At 32.6% G+C, this 20,318-nt stretch overlaps 3 protein-coding genes across 7 annotated transcripts in view; all 3 read right to left on the reverse strand.

Moving 5' to 3' along the window:
• The window catches only part of LOC139491985 (steroid 17-alpha-hydroxylase/17,20 lyase-like), a 136,498-nt gene extending 131,543 nt beyond the window's left edge, over window positions 1–4,955 (reverse strand). The window contains exon 1 of one of the 2 annotated variants that reach the window (XM_071279990.1): window positions 4,709–4,882. The gene's annotated coding sequence lies outside the window, so the exon portion shown is untranslated. Of the gene's footprint in view, window positions 1–4,708 lie in introns of both variants that reach the window. The other variant, XM_071279993.1, reaches the window with a different exon arrangement.
• LOC139491982 (steroid 17-alpha-hydroxylase/17,20 lyase-like) overlaps window positions 1–20,318 on the reverse strand; it is a 68,936-nt gene that overhangs the window by 33,179 nt on the left and 15,439 nt on the right. Inside the window, exon 1 of one of the 3 annotated variants that reach the window (XM_071279983.1) lies at window positions 6,218–6,281. The exons of 1 other annotated variant lie outside the window; for it this stretch is intronic. The gene's annotated coding sequence lies outside the window, so the exon portion shown is untranslated. Of the gene's footprint in view, window positions 1–4,700; window positions 4,867–6,217; window positions 6,282–20,318 lie in introns of those variants that run through there. One more of the 3 variants, XM_071279978.1, reaches the window with a different exon arrangement.
• Window positions 13,645–20,318, reverse strand: part of LOC139491987 (steroid 17-alpha-hydroxylase/17,20 lyase-like) — a 29,440-nt gene continuing 22,766 nt past the window's right edge. For both annotated transcript variants that reach the window (XM_071279995.1, XM_071279996.1), the window contains 4 exons: window positions 20,044–20,172; window positions 18,124–18,228; window positions 16,793–16,927; window positions 13,645–14,153 (listed from right to left, as the gene is read on the reverse strand). In XM_071279995.1, coding sequence (XP_071136096.1) covers window positions 13,801–14,153; window positions 16,793–16,927; window positions 18,124–18,228; window positions 20,044–20,172 — 722 coding nt within the window. In that variant the 3' untranslated portion in view covers window positions 13,645–13,800. The remainder of the gene's footprint in view (window positions 14,154–16,792; window positions 16,928–18,123; window positions 18,229–20,043; window positions 20,173–20,318) is intronic.

A 20,318-nucleotide genomic window follows, 5' to 3' on the forward strand; every position in this document is an offset into this window, starting at 1 on the left:
GTTGAACACTAATGTTAAGGTCTTTAACATCAAGTGTTCAAAAATGAAACACAAAGGCATTAAAAACTGAACACCACACATTCAATTGATGAACACTAGTGTAAACATTTGGAACGCCATTACACGTTCAAAAAGTGTTACAAAAAAGCGTTCAAGCAGTGTTCTATTTATTAACATTTAGATTTACAGTGCAGTATGTGTAAAGTGATTTTCAAAAAGCGGTAACAATCAATTATTATGTGTCGATTTTTTATTCAACTTTCCGCAAAACTAATTTACACCCTATGATCGTTTACACGGAATTTAGATACTTTCCGAAAAGTTTTGATTTTCATTATCACATGCGCATACATTGCAAATGAAAGCTTTTTAAAATAGTGTATATCATTTTTGTCGAGCCTGCAACTTTTGTTGCAGAAAGCTCGACATAGGGATAGTGATCCGGCGGCGGCGTTAGCTCACTTCGTAAAAGCTTTATATTTTAGAAAGTGGAAGACCTGGATGCTTCATACTTTGTATATAGATGCTTCATGTTACGAAGTTTCCGTCAGTCACATGTCCAATGTCCTTGACCTCATTTTCATGGTTCAGTGACCACTTGAAAAAAAAGTTCAAATTTTTTGTAATGTTGAATTCTCTCTTATTATAAGTAATAGGATAACTATATTTGATATGTGCGTACCTTGCAAGGTCCTCGTGTCTGTCAGACAGTTTTCACTTGACCTCGACCTCATTTCATGGATCAGTGAACAAGGTTAAGTTTTGGTGGTCAAGTCCATATCTCAGATACTATAAGCAATAGGGCTAGTATATTCGGTGTATGGAAGGACTGTAAGGTGTACATGTCCAACTGGCAGGTGTCATCTGACCTTGACCTCATTTTCATGGTTCAGTGGTTATAGTTAAATTTTTGTGTTTTGGTCTGTTTTTCTCATACCATATGCAATAGGTCTACTATATTTGTTGTATGGAATGATTGTTAAGTGTACATGTCTAGCGGGCAGATGTCATGTGACCTTGACCTCATTTTCATGGTTCAGTGGTCAAAGTTAAGTTTTTGAGTTTTGGTCTTTTTATCTAAAAATATGCTATATGCAATAGGTCAACTATATTTGGTGTATGGAAATATTTTATGATCTTTATGTCAGTCGAGCAGGTTTTATTTAACCGTGACCTCATTTTCACGGTTCATTGCACAGTGTTAAGTTTTTGTGTTTTGGTCTATTTTTCTTAAACTATAAGTAATGTGTCAACTATATATGTTGTATAGAAGCATTGTTAGCTGTACCTGTCTTCCTGGCATGGTTCATCTGACCTGGACCTCTTTTTTAAGGTTCATTGGTCTTTGTTTAGTTATCTTGGTTAATGTTAAGTTTATGTGACAGTTGTAATAAAGCTTAGCTTAGGACTATCAACATAATATCAATGATTAGTATAGAAGGCGAGACATTTCAGCGTGTGCACTCTTGTGTTTTATATGTAACACTTTTTGATAAATTTTATTTCAAAGTCGTGTATCGTTTCTTTTGTTGACTAGTATATATATAGGGGTACCGGAAACACATGTGTTTTCTTTTAGGTCTTACATGATCTTACTCTTATTGAAAATATCCAAATCAAGTCTAACTTTTGGTAAGGGTTGTAAGACCTTTACTACACTGTTTGGGTATACTGATACTCTAAATCAGAGCGACACTAATACCAAGGAGCTTAGACTATTAACATGAATTTTGGTTAGCATTTCATTCGCGTACAGTGGATATTAAATATGGCACTGGCTACGGTTACTTAAAAAAAAAAACGAGCAAAAAATAACAATAATATCTGGATCTACTCTGTTTCAAGATGCAGTTCTGATTGAAGTATAATAAAAATGGCACTTTTATCTGTCCAAGGTACAGTTTTTTGTCAATCCCGTTATATTTCAACATAAAAATCCCGATTTCCCATGGCTAAAAACATGGGTTTCCCGTATCCCGATGTTTTTCTATCCCGAATTCCCGATCTTTAAACAAGGCAATCCCAATTTCCCGTTGCTAAAATCGGCCAATCCCGACGTCCCGAAAATGGTCTCGCCCCCCCCCCCATATGTAAATAGCACGGGATTTTTAAAGCGCGAATAGTTTTCTTGTTAAAGTAAATTAAGATATATTTTGTCTTTCGGCGCTCGCATACCGTCCAGAAAAGTGCAGTTTAGTTTATCCCCTCCTCCCGCTAGAGTTGTATGCTTGTATTTATGAAATGTTTTTTACGCATAGATAGATAGATAAATATACTACCAGTATGACATCAATAATTTTGTTCAGTTGATCATGAAGACCTATAATATATATGTATATGTATATATTATTTCTCATTTTGATTTTCTATTTAGTAGGCTGTCGTGTACTACGCAGCGGTGATCCGGTATCATGATGACATCGGGACTCAAAATTTTCTTTTTTAATAAAATTATCACAATAAGCTGCACATGCTGGCGATCTATTTCTATGAAACAAGTGTTTGGTTTATATTATAATTACACCTTATGTAAGAATCCTGGGTTTTGATTGGTTGATAGCCAGTGTATTTTTCACCAATTCACTGTTATCAAACGAATATCGTTCATTTTTTTAACTCCGCCGGGGTATTTGCCAAAAAGGATTTGCCTTTTTTACCCTCTCTGCCGTGGTATTTGCCAAAAAATACTCTATCCGACTGGACGCTTGTAACGTCACGATCATCAATGCGTTTTAGAACATTAGCATTCGGTGTAATTAAACAGATATATCATGTTCTTGAGGGGTATTTGCGAAAAATACCAGTCTTGAGAATGAATTTCCCTCGCCTTACGGCTCGTGAAATTTAACATTCTCTCGACTGGTATTTTTCGCAAATACCCCTCCTTAACATGATATATCTGTTTAAAAATACTTTATGTTTGAGGTGACGAATTAGAATATAATGGTACGTGTATGAATATTGGTACCTTTAGCCTAGTATAAAGCCTTTTTTTTTAAAGCGTAAATGACACGTTCAAGAGGCTAACAGATAAAACTTGAAAAATGTTTTGAAATACCGTTATTCATTTAAGTTTTGTGATATAATTGAAAACCCATACAAGGCATAGTCGTTAATTATGATTATTTTTGTCATTTGGTCTCTTGTGGAGAGTTGTCTCATTCATACCACATCTTCTTATTTATATATACACACAAATGTAAATTTCAATTAACATAGTATAAGAGATATACATATTCTGTTTCGTAATACATGCAATGAAAAAAAAAACAAGGACCGAGAAAATACCGACTTACAGTAGAACAAAAAGTTAGACGAAATCGAAAACTGTGAAAAGATAATAAAAAAGCATTCGTCATGTAAATCAAAGGCGAATCCATGGTCAGATGAAAATGGGTTTTATTGTACAACATGTACAGGCTCTAAAGAGCATGTGTTAACTTATGTGTTAAACTTTCTTCAACAATTTACACTTTACAGCAATGTGGACTACATACACTGTTTAATCTCATTTTTGTTGGTCCAGTGTTGCTGATAATTTTCCTGTCGTTAACATGCAGTGCTAGTTTATCTTTATCTTTTTAGATTTTGTCCAAAATACAATAAAAGAAAACGTCATTTAAGGTCAATGTTTTCTATCAGAAGTCTACTGACGATCGATTTTGGTATAATTTGATATTTTTGTAGACCTTTTCTTGCTAATCACTTTTACTTTTGCTTACAGTGGCTATCAATCTTTCATAATTTTCAAAATTATAGGGAAGAAAAAACCTTGAAAATTGTGTCATTAAAGAGCGAGCAATAACCTCAATAAAGAACTCTGGATGATTATTTCGGTTATGTGTACTTATTTGTAGATCTTGTTTAACGCTTGCTTATCAATTTTGCCAATTTATTTTCCTATCTATCTTAGAACGTCAACCTAATTAGGACCACAATGTACTCTGAGAATGTACCGAATTATCTACATACACGGGTATTGTGCAACCTGAACTTAATAAATATTCACCATTGAAATACGTCTACATCTATATTCATTCAATGTTCAAACAACAATGTAATTTGAATCATAATTTGATGATTAACTCAAAACTTAAAGTAAATATCTACGCTAGGGATTCTTTCAAAAAAAAAAATACGATAAAAACACAGGCACTTGTCTTGGAAAAAAGAATCCAATCTACCTTCATTTAGGTATATGCCTGTGGATAAACTAGAGACTTTAACATATTTAAATGATCTGCTTTTAAGCACCAAATTCATTAAAAGACAAAAAAGATAAAAAAAAAAACCAAAAAAACAAACAAAAACAAACAAAAACAACAAAAAACTGACAGGTTCCGAACTATTGCAGGGCCTGCATCCATGCACATGAACACAAATTGCATGATTGATTCAATTCCGATGATTTTTCATTCTGAGTAACTAATAAAACTGTGTACTTCTGCAATGCCAGTACAATAAATCAGACAAAAGAAGGTAATATTTTGAGTTGTTTTTCTCGATCTTCAACGTTTCTATTAGGGTTTAGATTTTGAATAGTAGACCTCAAGCACCTTTAATGGGCTCGAGATATTAACGTTTGACATGTGCATCTGGCAGTAAAATGGTCCCCTCAATATTTTATTTAAAACACACTTAAATCATTGTCTATTTAATACTTTACTGCAATGTCTATATACCATGATACTTATTCGTACGCGCTTACCCTATCGTGTTCTTGCTCACGACTCGATGATATAATTATGTCTCCAACTTCAGATTCCTCAAAAATTATTTAAACTCTATTTGTGTGTTAATAATTGTCTGTTAGAAAGTTAAATTTCCTTAGATATTTTATGATACAATCTCATTCAATATTGCACTATTTTGTATATTGTGAAATAATCTGATAACCCTCAAAATTTTATAGTAGTATATATCATGTAAACATTTGTCATCCATTTGATGTCGATGACTCACTAAGGGGACTTACTAGGACGATAGTTATAGATAGATATTTCACAGCCGTTTTACAACTGTTCGTCTTTCATATGCTCGATATTTATTTTTTTAAACTCCAGGGGCGGATCCAGTCATTTTTAAAAAGAGGTTCCCAACCCAGAATAAAGTGGGGAGGGGGTGTGGAAGGGGGTGGGGTGTTCCAACGATATGTCATAAATACATCAGAGAAACCTAAACACACAAATACATATCTATCCACATATATATATAGTATAAAAGGTAAATGATAATCGATGGATGTAAAGTGGTAAAAAAAAGAAAGAGGCGCATCGAGGCGATGAATTTGTTTTGACGATCAGTTAAATGATAATAATAAAAGCGATATATGTTCATTCTAAAGACAGGGGAGTTCGCACTATACACCCCACTGGATACACGTCTTTTAGTATTCGACATATAAAACCAGGGGCGGATGCAGGAATTTTCGAAAGGGGGGGTGCTAAGGGGTGCTAACCCAGGGCAAAGGGGGGGGGGTGCAAAACATATGTCCCGATACAAATGCATTGATCGGCAAAAATAAAGGGGGGTGCGCACCCCCGGAACCCCCCCCCCCCCCCCCCTGGATCCGCCACTGAAAACTCAGGTAGAATATATATAATTATACAAATGTATTATAGTAATTGTTATAAATAATATTTATTATCGTATATCTTCATTTCAAAAGAATAATATATAAGTGCCGAAGAAATTATAGTCCCAGGAAAAAACCAACAAATGCCCTATATATAAGTATATGGCCATAATGTACATACAATTAACTGTTTACTCAAACATTGTGCGACATGGCCTTGAACTAAATAAATGGTTAACAGTTTGATAATTCATATAAATACACGTCAACATATACACGTTAACATTATATACTATTCAATATTAATATTTAAACAACTCTATAATTTGATACAACTTTGAAGACAGGAAAAGTAAATATCTGAACTCTCATGCATTGTACATTCGTTCTTTCATTCTACATGTTTCACTCTAGGGCAGACAATTGTTACTGATAAGGATAGACCATTTTAATTCAAGGGGGAAAGGGGGCTTTTATGTTTTTTTTTGGTTTTTTTTTTTTTTTGGGGGGGGGGGGGGCTATGGGGGTAGTAGTTTCATGGCAATCTCCATATTTTATACGAATGTCAAATGTTCTCTCTCAACAGCTGATTCATAAATAAAACTGACCTCGGCCTGGCATTATATATTGTAATTTACGTACCTAGACTAACAGTGAAGATTGGTCCGTATTTCATCGTTTATTTTACAAATACTTCATGTAGAAATCTAGTTTGTGCAGCTGGAATAAATCCAAATCATATACTAAGTAATTAATCACTGTTATATATATACTGGCTAAAAGATATGCTTGATCAAAGCTCTGATTACAGACACTTTTTCTGATTCACAGTGATTTTCAAATGGCTTTTTCCAGATAACATCCGTATCAACCCAAAACGCCAATATAATCAAAAGAGCTCGGCTAGAGGGAGTATATTGGTTGAGGGTTGAGGGTTGATACGGTTCGTGATATTAAAAAAGAAATATATCATAAACACTTTATTGTATACTTCAAGTAGATGTTTTATGTGGCATGATGTTATACGGTGTTTGAGGTAGTCTTTGCAACAGTGACTGATATCGATGACGTGACATCATACATATTAAAGGTATCTATACCGTCACGGATGGATGGCTGCACCATTGCCATCTTCACCACATTGTTCATCCTGAAATTGATTGACTTTCTCGTCGCCTATAGAAGTTGTAGAAGATAGCGGGAGTTACTCTTATATTGATGCTTTAAAACGACATTTTCTTAGATAACCAAACAATTGTTTATGTAACATTATTGGATTTGTCTTTTGTTGTATTTTTTTATCCAGTCTAAAATGAATCACTGGATATACAAGTCAATACAGAGTAACCGTAGCAGTCCTTTAAATTTTTTATACCAACGTGCCGCTAACATGGTTCTTTTTCTTCGATTGTAATTTTATTTAGGCCATATAATAATGGTTAGAAATATACATGCCAATGGGTCATACATATTCAGTCTATTAACAGGTCAGTCAAAACTACGAAATATAAAAATGATAAATAGGGTATGATTTTTCTTTGCAATATATGAGTCATGCATCCATGGGCTAGAACAATAGTTACATGACGGATTCCAATGTCATGAATGCACATTGTTAACCGTTAATCTGCACACCGCCAACTAAAATATTAATATAAGAAGACGAACGGAAGAAATATATCATAAACACTTTATTGTATATTTGGGACAACATCCCTAATGCGCCTTGAAATGAGGAACTCAAAAGTCACGTGTAAAGAAAAAATCTCTGTGTAGTGATATTGGACATATTTCTATTTTTAGCAAATGACTGAACTTAATTATTTGTGGTGATTAGGAAAGTAGAGGAACATAGAATAAATGTGTAAAAACTATGGAGCTATTGAATGTGTTCAAAGTATTAAATTTTCAAAGAACTTATTGTGTTAAAAAGGGGATATTTTACCACAAGGAGCCGCATCACAACAGGATGTTCGGGGTTTGCTAATTTACGGAAAAAGTAATCTCACTTCGTACCCCGAAAATTTAACCACATATGTGAAAATGTCACAGCTTCGAAACAAGCTATCATACATATCCAAGTTAACGATATGGACTGAGCTACAGGAAAAAACGTTACCATTACCGCCTATGTAAAAACAATTAAAGATTTTGACCCATTTCAAGTAGATGTTTTATGTGGCATGATGTTATACGGTGTTTGAGGTAGTCTTTGCAACAGTGACTGATATCGATGACGTGACATCATACATATTAAAGGTATCTATACCGTCACGGATGGATGGCTGCACCATTGCCATCTTCACCACATTGTTCATCCTGAAATTGATTGACTTTCTCGTCGCCTATAGAAGTTGTAGAAGATAGCGGGAGTTACTCTTATATTGATGCTTTAAAACGACATTTTCTTAGATAACCAAACAATTGTTTATGTAACATTATTGGATTTGTCTTTTGTTGTATTTTTTTATCCAGTCTAAAATGAATCACTGGATATACAAGTCAATACAGAGTAACCGTAGCAGTCCTTTAAATTTTTTATACCAACGTGCCGCTAACATGGTTCTTTTTCTTCGATTGTAATTTTATTTAGGCCATATAATAATGGTTAGAAATATACATGCCAATGGGTCATACATATTCAGTCTATTAACAGGTCAGTCAAAACTACGAAATATAAAAATGATAAATAGGGTATGATTTTTCTTTGCAATATATGAGTCATGCATCCATGGGCTAGAACAATAGTTACATGACGGATTCCAATGTCATGAATGCACATTGTTAACCGTTAATCTGCACACCGCCAACTAAAATATTAATATAAGAAGACGAACGGAAGAAATATATCATAAACACTTTATTGTATATTTGGGACAACATCCCTAATGCGCCTTGAAATGAGGAACTCAAAAGTCACGTGTAAAGAAAAAATCTCTGTGTAGTGATATTGGACATATTTCTATTTTTAGCAAATGACTGAACTTAATTATTTGTGGTGATTAGGAAAGTAGAGGAACATAGAATAAATGTGTAAAAACTATGGAGCTATTGAATGTGTTCAAAGTATTAAATTTTCAAAGAACTTATTGTGTTAAAAAGGGGATATTTTACCACAAGGAGCCGCATCACAACAGGATGTTCGGGGTTTGCTAATTTACGGAAAAAGTAATCTCACTTCGTACCCCGAAAATTTAACCACATATGTGAAAATGTCACAGCTTCGAAACAAGCTATCATACATATCCAAGTTAACGATATGGACTGAGCTACAGGAAAAAACGTTACCATTACCGCCTATGTAAAAACAATTAAAGATTTTGACCCATTTCAAGTAGATGTTTTATGTGGCATGATGTTATACGGTGTTTGAGGTAGTCTTTGCAACAGTGACTAATATCGATGACGTAACATCATACATATTAAAGGTATCGATACCTTCACGGATGATGACTGCACGATTGCCGTTGACCGTATTACAGGTACATTTTATCTGTATGTTCTATTAAGTATATATTATCTTCATATACTCAAACTAAATAACTTAATTAGATTTTTTACATTTTGATAATAGCAATTAATTTCTAATAATTCCACACCTTCATAGCAACATAACAAAGTCCAGCAAAAATTGAATTTCTTTCATAACAACCAATCAAAGGCCACCAGCATTATATGACCTTCATATCTACCAATCAAAATCCAGCAACATTGCATTACCTTCATAACTTCCAATCAAAGGCTAGCAAGATGATATTACAATTCATAACTTCCAATCAGAGGCCAGCAAAATGGTCCTAGAGGGAGATTATATTTCCATCTTTGTCTGAGTTTGTATACAACAAGTACAACTACTAAACCAATTAGAACTGTTTGGACATTTAACGTTGATAGAATCAACATTAATACAACATTAATACAACATTCTGAAAATATGAAAATACCAAAACAGAATAATAATAAAGAACAAATATCTATTTAATTCATGTTTCTCATTTTTTTAGGTTTTGTTTAGAATTCATTCTCATTTTTCAGGGTTTTTGATATATTTTTTACTTTTCCTGTGGGGTTCTCCTTCATTTGACCTGAAAAAATCAAATAAACAAAATTAGAAAACAAGAAAATCAATCAATCACAACAAATCCATCACCAATCGAAATTCAAATTGGTGCTAAAATAGGTAGTAGGCATAAGCTCTATCTTCTTAGTCGATCTAGCACTTTGTGGAGTTCATGCGCTAATCTCAATATATAAAACGAAAATGTGGTATGATTACCAATGAGACAACTTTCCGCAAGAGAACAAAATGACACAGAAATTAAAAACTATTGGTAACCGTACGTATGTGTTTCCCTAATTTTTCTCTTTAATAAGTTCATCAGAATTTAACATCTGTTCATATAGGGTTTATTGTGTATCATGTATACCTATCATTTGAAATATGACAAACATACGACCTTAGATGCTCACGAAGCAAAATTGACATCTAGGTCATGTGACTATTTGTTTATTTGGGCAGTATACCACACCATTTCCATCTTCACCACATTTGTCTTTTGTTGTATTTTTTTATCCAGTCTAAAATGAATCACTGGATATACAAGTCAATACAGAGTAACCGTAGCAATCCTTTAAATTTTTTATACCAACGTGCCGCTAAAATGGCTCGATTTTCTTTGATTGTAATTTTATTTAGGCAATATAATAATGGTTAGAAACATACATGCCAATGGGTCATACATATTCAGTCTATTAACAGGTCAGTCAAAATTGTGAAAGGACAATTCGGTATAATTATTTTGAATAAACCCATGTCTTTAACATATCTAAATGTAGAAGATACTACTGAACACATTGTATGTCTGATAACTACGAAATATAAAAATGATAAATAGGGTATGATTTTTCTTTGCAATATATGAGTCATGCATCCATGGGCTAGAACAATAGTTGCATGACGGATTCCAATGTCATGAATGCACATTGTTAACCGTTAATATGCACACTGCCAACTAAAATATTAATCTAAGAAGACGAACGGAAGATATGAGTCTCAATTGTAAACAAATGCAATTGGACGATAATACTTGTGGTCAGCCTTTCAACATTTGTATTAGTTTTTTTTTTTTAGTTTTAACATTTCGACCTTGGACTTAATCGAAGGGATAATAATCACCAAAATGCGAAGTTGATGCAATAAAGTTGTAACAGTTAAAATCAAAGACCGACTTGATAATAAAAAACTAATAAATAGAAATTTACATTATTATCGAATACATTGCAATTATCAAACATTTTTTCTGGTTAATAATTAATATACAATATATCAATTATTTTACACTTACATATTTCTTCCTCACGACTCGAGGAAATATCTTTTTGAAACTGCAGGAAGGTAAACTCTGTATGTTAGAATGAAGATGATAATTTGTATGTTAAATGTCGTCTGATATTTTATGACTCAATCCTATTATGTACTGCATTGCATTTGTATTGTGTAATTTACTGTTATCAAAACCTCACTCTCGAGACAAACTAAAGAAACGTCAATTGATTTTTGCCGTACATATAACATGTGCAATCTATTTTACGACTGTCTAAGGTTATAAATTAGGACTAAGGTTTAAAGTAGATAGCTTCAATAGACTGCTTTACATTTAACTTAGTCTGACCATTCTAACATAATTCAACATGCAGTATACACGTATTGTCCTATATCCAATTCTATGAATGAAAACGTCAAGGAATTTGTGAAAAATAAAATCCGAATCTTTCACGTCACTACAGGTATGTATCAAAGAATAAAATTGAGAATGGAAATGGGGAATGTGTCAAAGAGACAACAACCCGACCAAATAAAAAACAACAGCAGAGGGTCACCAACAGGTCTTTAATGTAGCGAGAAATTCCCGCACCCGGAGGCGTCCTTCAGCTGGCCCCTAAACAAATATATACTAGTCCAGTGATAATGAACGCCATACTAATTTCCAAATTGTACACAAGAAACTAAAATTAAAATAATACAAGACTAACAAAGGCCAGAGGCTCCTGATTTGGGACAGGCGCAAAAATGCGGCGGGGTTAAACATGTTTGTGAGATCTCAACCCTCCCCCTATACCTCTAACCAATGTAGTAAAGTAAACGCATAACAATACGCACATTAAAATTCAGTTCAAGAGAAATCCGAGTCTGATGTCAGAAGATGTAACCAAAGAAAATAAACAAAATGACAATAATACATAAATAACAACAGACTACTAGCAGTTAACTGACATGCCAGCTCCAGACTTCACTTAAACTGACTGAAAGATTATGATTTCATCATATGAACATCAGGCACAATCCTTCCCGTTAGGGGTTTAGTATCATACCATCATAACATATATGAGAAGAACATAACCCGTGTCATGCCAACAACTGTTTGTAGAAAAAATGTGTTTAGTTCCGATGCAAAGACCTTATCAGTGAATCAATATTAACGCCAAAATATACAATCTTTAATGACTTGACAACAGTATCGTAATTATATCCCTTCTTAATAAGTCTATTCAAAGGTTTTGTAAGTTTCTGAGGTGAATACTGACACCTTTGTGCTTTATAAAGAATATTACCATAAAAAATTGGATGTGAAATACCTGAACGTATTAGAAGTCTGCATGTTGAGCTATATTTACGAATGATGTCTTTATACCGATGATAAAATTTAGTAAATGTTTTGACTAGTTTGTGATATCGAAAACCCTGGTGTAATAATTTTTCAGTAATACATAAATTTCTCTCGTTAAAATCTAAAACATTGTTACATACACGAATCGTACAAGTTGAGATATATAAACACCGTAAGATGGTGACAAGGGAACGTCACCATCTAAAAACGGATAATTAACGATAGGAAATGAAAAATCATCCCTTTTATCATAAATTTTAGTATTCAGCTTTCCATTAGTGATATAGATATCAAGATCGAGAAAAGGGCAGTGGTCATTGTTAGTATTAGCTTTATTTAAAGTAAGTTCAACAGGATCAATTTCATTAATATACATACTGAAGTCGTCATTGTTGAGAGCCAAAATATCATCCAAATATCTAAAAGTATTATTAAATTTGTTTATCAGATTTTGTTTCGATGGGTCTTTGCTTATTTTTGTCATAAATTGTAACTCATAACAATACAAAAACAGGTCCGCAATAAGTGGTGCACAGTTAGTCCCCATTGGAATTCCGATAATCTGACGATATACGGAATCCCCAAAGCGAACAAAAATGTTATCTAGTAAATATTCAAGGGCATATATAGTATCAAAGCATGAAGTTTACACTCACTGCATCAGTTATCAATTTTTGGAAAAAGAAAAATCACACTAAATACTGAACTCCGCGGAAAATTCAAAACGGAAAGTCCTAATCAAACAACGACAAAATCAAAAGCTCAAACACACAAACCGAATGGATATCAACTGTCATATTCATGACTTGGAACAGGCGTTTTCTTAAGTAGAAAATGGTGGATTAAACCTGGTTGTATAGCTAGCTAAATCTTGTTTGACAGTCGCATCGAATTCCGTTATATTGACAACAATGTGTTAACAAAACAATGACTTTATAGGTAAGAATGATTTTGAAACAATATAAATTAGATTATTTCATATATCATAAAAAGTAAAATAACAAAAATTGGCATTACAGGTTTGTCAAAAAAGGAAAAACGTTACTTTGTTTCCTTGAAAATGTCTGAGTTCATAAAACCTCATCTGATACCATGCTGATAATTTGGTGCGTTTCGACTACATAAGACTCGATCCCCATGGATGCTTGAACAGGTGGAAGGCAAAATCAAAACAAGAAGTTAATAAACTTTACAGCTGTTATCCTAATGCTAGCAAGTAAGTGGTTTGGTTCGCTTGCTTGCTTTGTAAGAATTAAAGTTTGCTCAAGCATTGTAATTAAGATTAACATCTGCAAGCAATATAAGTAGGCGGAGGTAAACCTGTTTATCGGTTAATTTGATTGTTTGATTATATCCAATCAATTTAATATACAAAGGACTGAAAAACGAAAAACAAAAAGAAAAGAAGTATTGTGCATAATATTCCACATCAAAGAAATAGATTACTTTACAATTTTATATTTCTAATAACAGAAATGTAGTATTTATTTACAACTACAGAATGTTTATAAATGTTAATTTCAGTTTGAGCTACATAAGGATAAATAAGTTCCATAGTTATGTTTTTATTCTGTCTGTAATAATGACTTCATAAGTAGCCGGCATTGTAACACCACCTGATCCTCCTAGTTTTAATTCGGGGTCGGTTCCTTCAGGCAGTGTTATCTTAAACCTTTGCATTATCGTTGCAAAAATCAAATGCAGTTCTGGTTTAGCAACAGTTTCCCCTAGACACACACGTCTGCCTGCAGAGAATGGTAACCAGCTTTCTGGTTTCATACCAAGTTTTCCATTTTCGTCCAGGAAGCGTGTCGGATCAAATTTCTCCACATCTTTCCAGTAGTTAGGATCATGGTGTAGTGCCCAGTGATTGATCATAACCATTGTATCCTTTGGAACATCATACCCGCCTGAAAAACATGGAAAAAAATATTTGTGGGATTTGACATAGAGATGATTGTACTTGGAATAATAAATTTGTACGAAATTTACAATGTCAAAGATGTCTATAAATATTATGTAGGATACCCCAGTATGTCACCAAGTCATGTGGAAAAATGCATCTGGTCATCATTTCACTGTTAAGCAAATAAAATAATAACATAAAACGGTTTCGATATTCTATAAAAAGTAATACAACAAAAGTACTAAACTCAAAGGAAAATTCAAAACGGAAAGTCCTTATCAAATGGCAAATTAATAAGATAAAACACATCAAACGAATTGATAACAACTGTCATATTCTGACTTGGTGCAGGCATTTTCTTACGTAGAAAATGGTATATTGGACCTAGTTTTCTAGCTAGCTAAACCTCATCATTTAAGTGAGACGTCAGCATGTCGAAGACACATTGTCTCATGTTGGATTGGAGTATATTGGAGCAACTTCTTAATTCTTGATATAATACAATTAAGATACATATGTGTATCATTACTTATCTGATTTTTGTAAAGGTTAATTTAAATACTATTCAATAAAAGAATCAGAAAATTAAATAAGAAATAAATGCTAGTCAAATTTTATGAATTTATTTAAATTCTCATATTAAAATCTTGTTTTATAGCATACTAAAACGCATATCAAAATAAAAAAAGTCCGACAATACATGAATTTGTTTTAATGTATAAGAATTCTGTGCTTATCTGACTGTTGACGTTATTTCATTGTTCATAAAGATTAGTTCAAACACTGCCGATGTATAACCCGATATAACAATAAAACATTAGTTCAAATACACAAATAAGCATATGAAATCTTATAACGACGATGTTTATGTCTGCTTGATTTCATACAATCGATAAACAATATTTGTAAATTATCATTTAGTCTTAGAATTTATTTTTAGGGCATGATCAGTCATCAAAATGGAATTCTAGTACATCTGTCATATGTATGACTTGGTACAGGCTAGGGTTCTAAGTTGTAAAGTTGAAAATTTACATTTACAAAGTTTATGGACGCCATCATAACATGGTTGGATGTTATGAAATATTAGTTTTAAAGATGACAAAATAAATGTCCAAATTGTTGTGTCTACAATATCGACCACTATTCCTTGAACGAATCTTATTTCACCGAATAAGACTTACCACAGTATATTTTGTACTTACATAATCAACAGGAAGAATGCCACGGTTTTCGGAGGTTTTTTTCTTGATCAGTCATATCAGGACTTAATGTTATGCTTTGTAAACTGTTTGTTTGCATTTTTTGTTGTGTTTTTTTTCAATGCCTAGGTTGCTTTATTATCTCTTTGTAATGCACCGCCTCTCAATTAGATACATGTCTTCTATTTTAAGTTCTGTTTTCTGTTTTTATTTTCCGTTTGATTTTGTTTTGTTTTGTTTTCTTGTTTTTTGTATGACCGACTGACACATACTCCTCATTTTTTTGTGTTAATATTTAGTGATATAAAGTGCTGCTAAGGACTCTAATTTGATTTCCATTTGCTAATATCTATTGTTTTTGCAAGTTTTTTGCTACTTTACCCTTCTTGATTATTATTGTCTTACGGTTGAATAGTTTGTCAACCCTGAATTATTGAATATTCAAAGGAGTAGGTCCAGTAAGACCCCTTTTACAAAATTGATAAATTATAAACTTTTAGTTATTTATTGAACAGTAGAATGCTTCTGCTACATAAATATGGTCTGTTTTTGACAATACAATGAACATATATCGGGTACTTACCCCATTAAGTCATGCTAAATTACTGAAATCTTCACAATTCTAGCATTTTAGTTAAATTTTAGACGGTTTTCGTGTAAAACGAAATTGGTCGCATTCGTGTTCATCCTTAATATTGAAATGGAAGTTGTATTTGATGATAATACATAACATATATAAAGGTTGAGGATGAACACGGATGCGGCCACTTTCATTTTTGACAAAAACCATCTTAAAAGTGACATTTTTCAGCATATTTGGTAGATTTTTCATATTTGAGCTTGAACATTGTTGAATCTGAGCGTTTTTAATGACTAAATTTGTTAAAATCTTTCACATAAATTAATTGAATCAAATAAAATAGACACTTAAGTGTTTAAAAAGTGGTCAACATCTTTCGTCAGATGAACCTGAAATTTGAGGCCAAAATCGGTCCTTACCGGACCTACTCCTTTAATGTTTTTTGTATTGTACATGCTTAAAAGATATTCAAAAGACCATAATACTGAATAATGTCACAATTTAAATAGTAAACATTACCACAAGTTATCTTAAAGTAAGATGAGCGTCTGAGCGTCCAAAATCAAAGCACTGCAGCAATTTAAAAAAAAACTGCTTAATCAAATAAAATTTAGTTTCCCTATACGATAGGTAAAAGACCGCTTATTAGTTATCAAAGGTACCAGGATTATAATTTAAAAAGCCAGACACGCATTTAGTCTATATAAGAATCATCAGTGACGCTCAGATCAAAATAGTAATAAAGACAAACAAGTACAAAGAGTTGAAGAGCATTGAGGATCCTAAATTCCCAAAAGTTGCGCAAATAAAGCTTAGGTAATCTATTCCGAGTGTAAAAGTCTTATTGATTAGAGTACCCACCAACTTTTGTGTCACACAGTGTACTATGTGGTACACCTACTGGAGCAGCTGTACCAAGCCTCATTGCTTCATGTAAGGTTGCTTCTGTATAACTGAGTTTTTCTCTGTCCTTTATCCCCGGTAATCTATCTTTCCCTAATGAAAAATTCACATAGAAATAGTTTTTAAATATTTATACGTAGCCAATACAAACTACATGCAATATAGCGTTTTAAAAGCAATATGTGTCGGGTACAGATGTGATAAATGTTAAATAAGGCATTTGTCTTGTTCCATCGTGTCCTTAAAATTCTGAGCTCGTTCCAAAAAATAAATGAACCAATTTTGCTTTTCTGAATTGCTTTTTTTGTTGGCATTGTTTTTTTTATCGTTTTGATATTAGTACAATAAACGTAGTATCATTAACTTTAACAATAAATAATTGTAAAATTTAGTAGCAAAGCATTTTCAGACATTAATTATCAATTTAATTACTTTACTAGATTATGTTTATAATCTGTCAATCTGTGTTTTCAATGCAAACGGTAGCATTCATTTCAAGAACAAATGGGGTAATATGCGTAATTGTTTCTCCTTAGGCGGTAATGGTATCGTTTTCTTCTGTTGCTCAGTCCATGTCGTAAACTTGTATATGCATGATGGCTTGTTTCGAAGCTGAGACATTTTTACAAATGTGGTTAAATTTTCGGGGTACGAAGTGTGATTTATTTTTCCGTAAATTAGTAAACCCCGAGTATCCTTTTGCGATGCGGCTCCTCATGGTAAAAAATCCCATTTTTAACACAATAAGTGCTTTGAAAATTTAATACTTTGAACACATTTAATAGCTCCATAGTTATTACACATTTATTCTGTGTTCCCCTACTTTCTACATTAACACAAATGGTTCAGCTCAGTCATTTATTTATTATAAAAATATGTCAAATATCACTACACAGAGATTTTTCGTTTACACGTGACTTTTGATTTCCTCATTTCAAGGCGCATTAGGGATATTGTCCCAAATGGTTATGTCCAATATTTGAAACAATAATTTGTGTTTGTTATGCCTTTGTTTACCTCAGTTTTAATTTGTAACCCGGATTTGTTTGATCTCAATCGATTTATGACATTCCGAACAGCGGTAAAATACTGTTACCTTTATTATCATAAAAAGCTCATATTTATTTAAGAAACGTGTTTGAATAAATCTATATTATGCGATATATTAAAGGTACATAAAATAAATCACAGATCAAAAACAATGTTAAGACATTTTGAAGTTTTACCAATAGTTTTACCAATAATATAAATGCTATAAAAAAGACACATCCAATTATTATGATATTAACCAACAACTCTGTCTATTTCTTCCTGAACTTTACTCTGAATCTCTGGTAATCCAGCCATGTAACGGACAGCAAAGTACAACGTTATTCTTGAAGTGTCAATACCAGCTATAAAATAAATATTTTTAATTGTTTACCCATATTAAATTACTAAGAAAAAATTAATCAGATGAAACAAACATTCAATAACTTACTGTAGGGTCTATGTATGTTCACGTTTGTGTTTGTTTCACTTCAGTGTTCCTGTTGTTCCTTATTTTCCTCTTATAGTTGGTGTGTTTTCCGGTTTTAGTTTGTAACCTGGATTTGTTTTCTCTGAATCGATATATGACGATTGAACAGCGGTATCACGTTAAATCACAAAAAAAAAACTGAACTCTGAGGAAAAGGTCAAAACTGAAAGTCCCATATCAAATGGAAAAATCAAGAGCACAAACACATCAAACGAAATGACTTGGTCATGTTGGTTAAGGCATTTTCTTATGTAGAAAATGGTGGATTGAATCTGATTTAAAAAACGGTATATTTACTGCTGCAAGTATTTCTAAGGTGAGGCTTCTCTTGTCACTTATTTTAATTTTCGTCTAAAAACTGATCGGATAAGTCAGGCCATTTAAAACTGACTTTTACAATTTATTACTGTTTAAATCCAGATTAGAATACTTAGACAAGGTTTAAGGATGTTTGCTTCTATGGTTTTTGAATTTTTGCCTGATTTTCGGAATTTTCTGGTTTTATTCATAACAAAAATTTGCCAACTTACCCCTACTTTTCTTTTCATAATTCTTTTACATATAGGTTACAGAGCCATATTTGGAAATTTCGTAAAATCTTTGTTATATTTTTATAGTTTTTGAAAGAAAAGAGGTGCCAATGTAAAGTGAATGAAAAATATAGAGAGAAATATTTCCTGCCAAATTTTTAATTGCTTATATCTTTAAAAAATAAACACACAGATCCTTCATTTTCTCTGCTTTTTAAATTCCTTTATTCAATTTATAATACTAAGTAGTCTTTCATAAAGATTGATATTTTGAAACAGAGTAGCGAACATCCTTTATCCAATCACATTCTCTTTATGTCTGTTCCGAAGACCCTGTGATCAATTGGTAGGGATTGGTTGTAAGTTCCATATTGATTGATAAATGATTGATAAGTGAAATACTTTGTAGACATTTGTCAAATTGACTATTCAGATTAGGAAAGACATGTTTACACTTGATTGCAAATACCGATTCTACTGAGCATTAATCATTGAGATTCAAATACGTTCTAGAAAGAACGAACAGAAATAATAGTGTTATCATATCAAGAGGCAATCGAGCAAAAAGAGTTATGCTTGATTAAAAAATCAGAAACATACCTTTGTAAGGATGTTTATTCATCTTAAATTAATTGGATTGATTTCTTATACTGTTATGCATATGTCATATGCAGGTCATGTTCTGTAATTTGTTGTAATGGGTTTGTTCCGCTCTTTACTGTGATTTCAAGATGATCAACAACAATACGAGCTATATTTCTTTGCTATGGGTATGGTCAAAGTGTGAATATAAACTCATCATAGATACCAGGATTAAAATTATGTATTTGCGCCAGCAGTGTTTTCGTCTATAAGATACTCACCAGTGATGCTCGAATAATAATAAAGGTTAAAAAGACTAAATAAAGTATGAAGTTGAAGGGAATTGAGGACCAAATATGCCTTAAAATTTATAGGCAGCCATTTTTGACACTAATTTCATTTACTATATTGATACAATGCTAAAATAACATTGATCTGCCATAGATGCACAATCTTACCACTAAATATATCTAATATAGATTGTCTTAGATGTGTGTCAGATAACTGAGATAACATGCAGATCTTACCATTAAAAATATCTAATATAGTTTGTCTAAGATGTGTGTTAGTTATCTTACCACTAAATATATCTAATATCGTTTGTCTAAGATGTGTGTCAGATAACTGAGATAACATTTCCTCGTTCTCCTCCTGTTCAGCTTCTTTTCTTGCCAGTATCAAGGAATCAGTAAAATCTCTAATATTGTCTGGAAAAAAGTAAACTCACAAAAATACTGAACTCTGAAGAAAATTCAAAACGAAAGGTCCCTAATCAAATGGCAAAAGCAACAGCTCAAACACATCAAACGAATGGATAACAGCTGCGATATTCTTGACTTGGTACAGACATTGT

Source organism: Mytilus edulis, chromosome 10, assembly GCF_963676685.1.
Source record: "Mytilus edulis chromosome 10, xbMytEdul2.2, whole genome shotgun sequence".
In the NCBI taxonomy this organism is placed as follows: domain Eukaryota; kingdom Metazoa; phylum Mollusca; class Bivalvia; order Mytilida; family Mytilidae; genus Mytilus; species Mytilus edulis.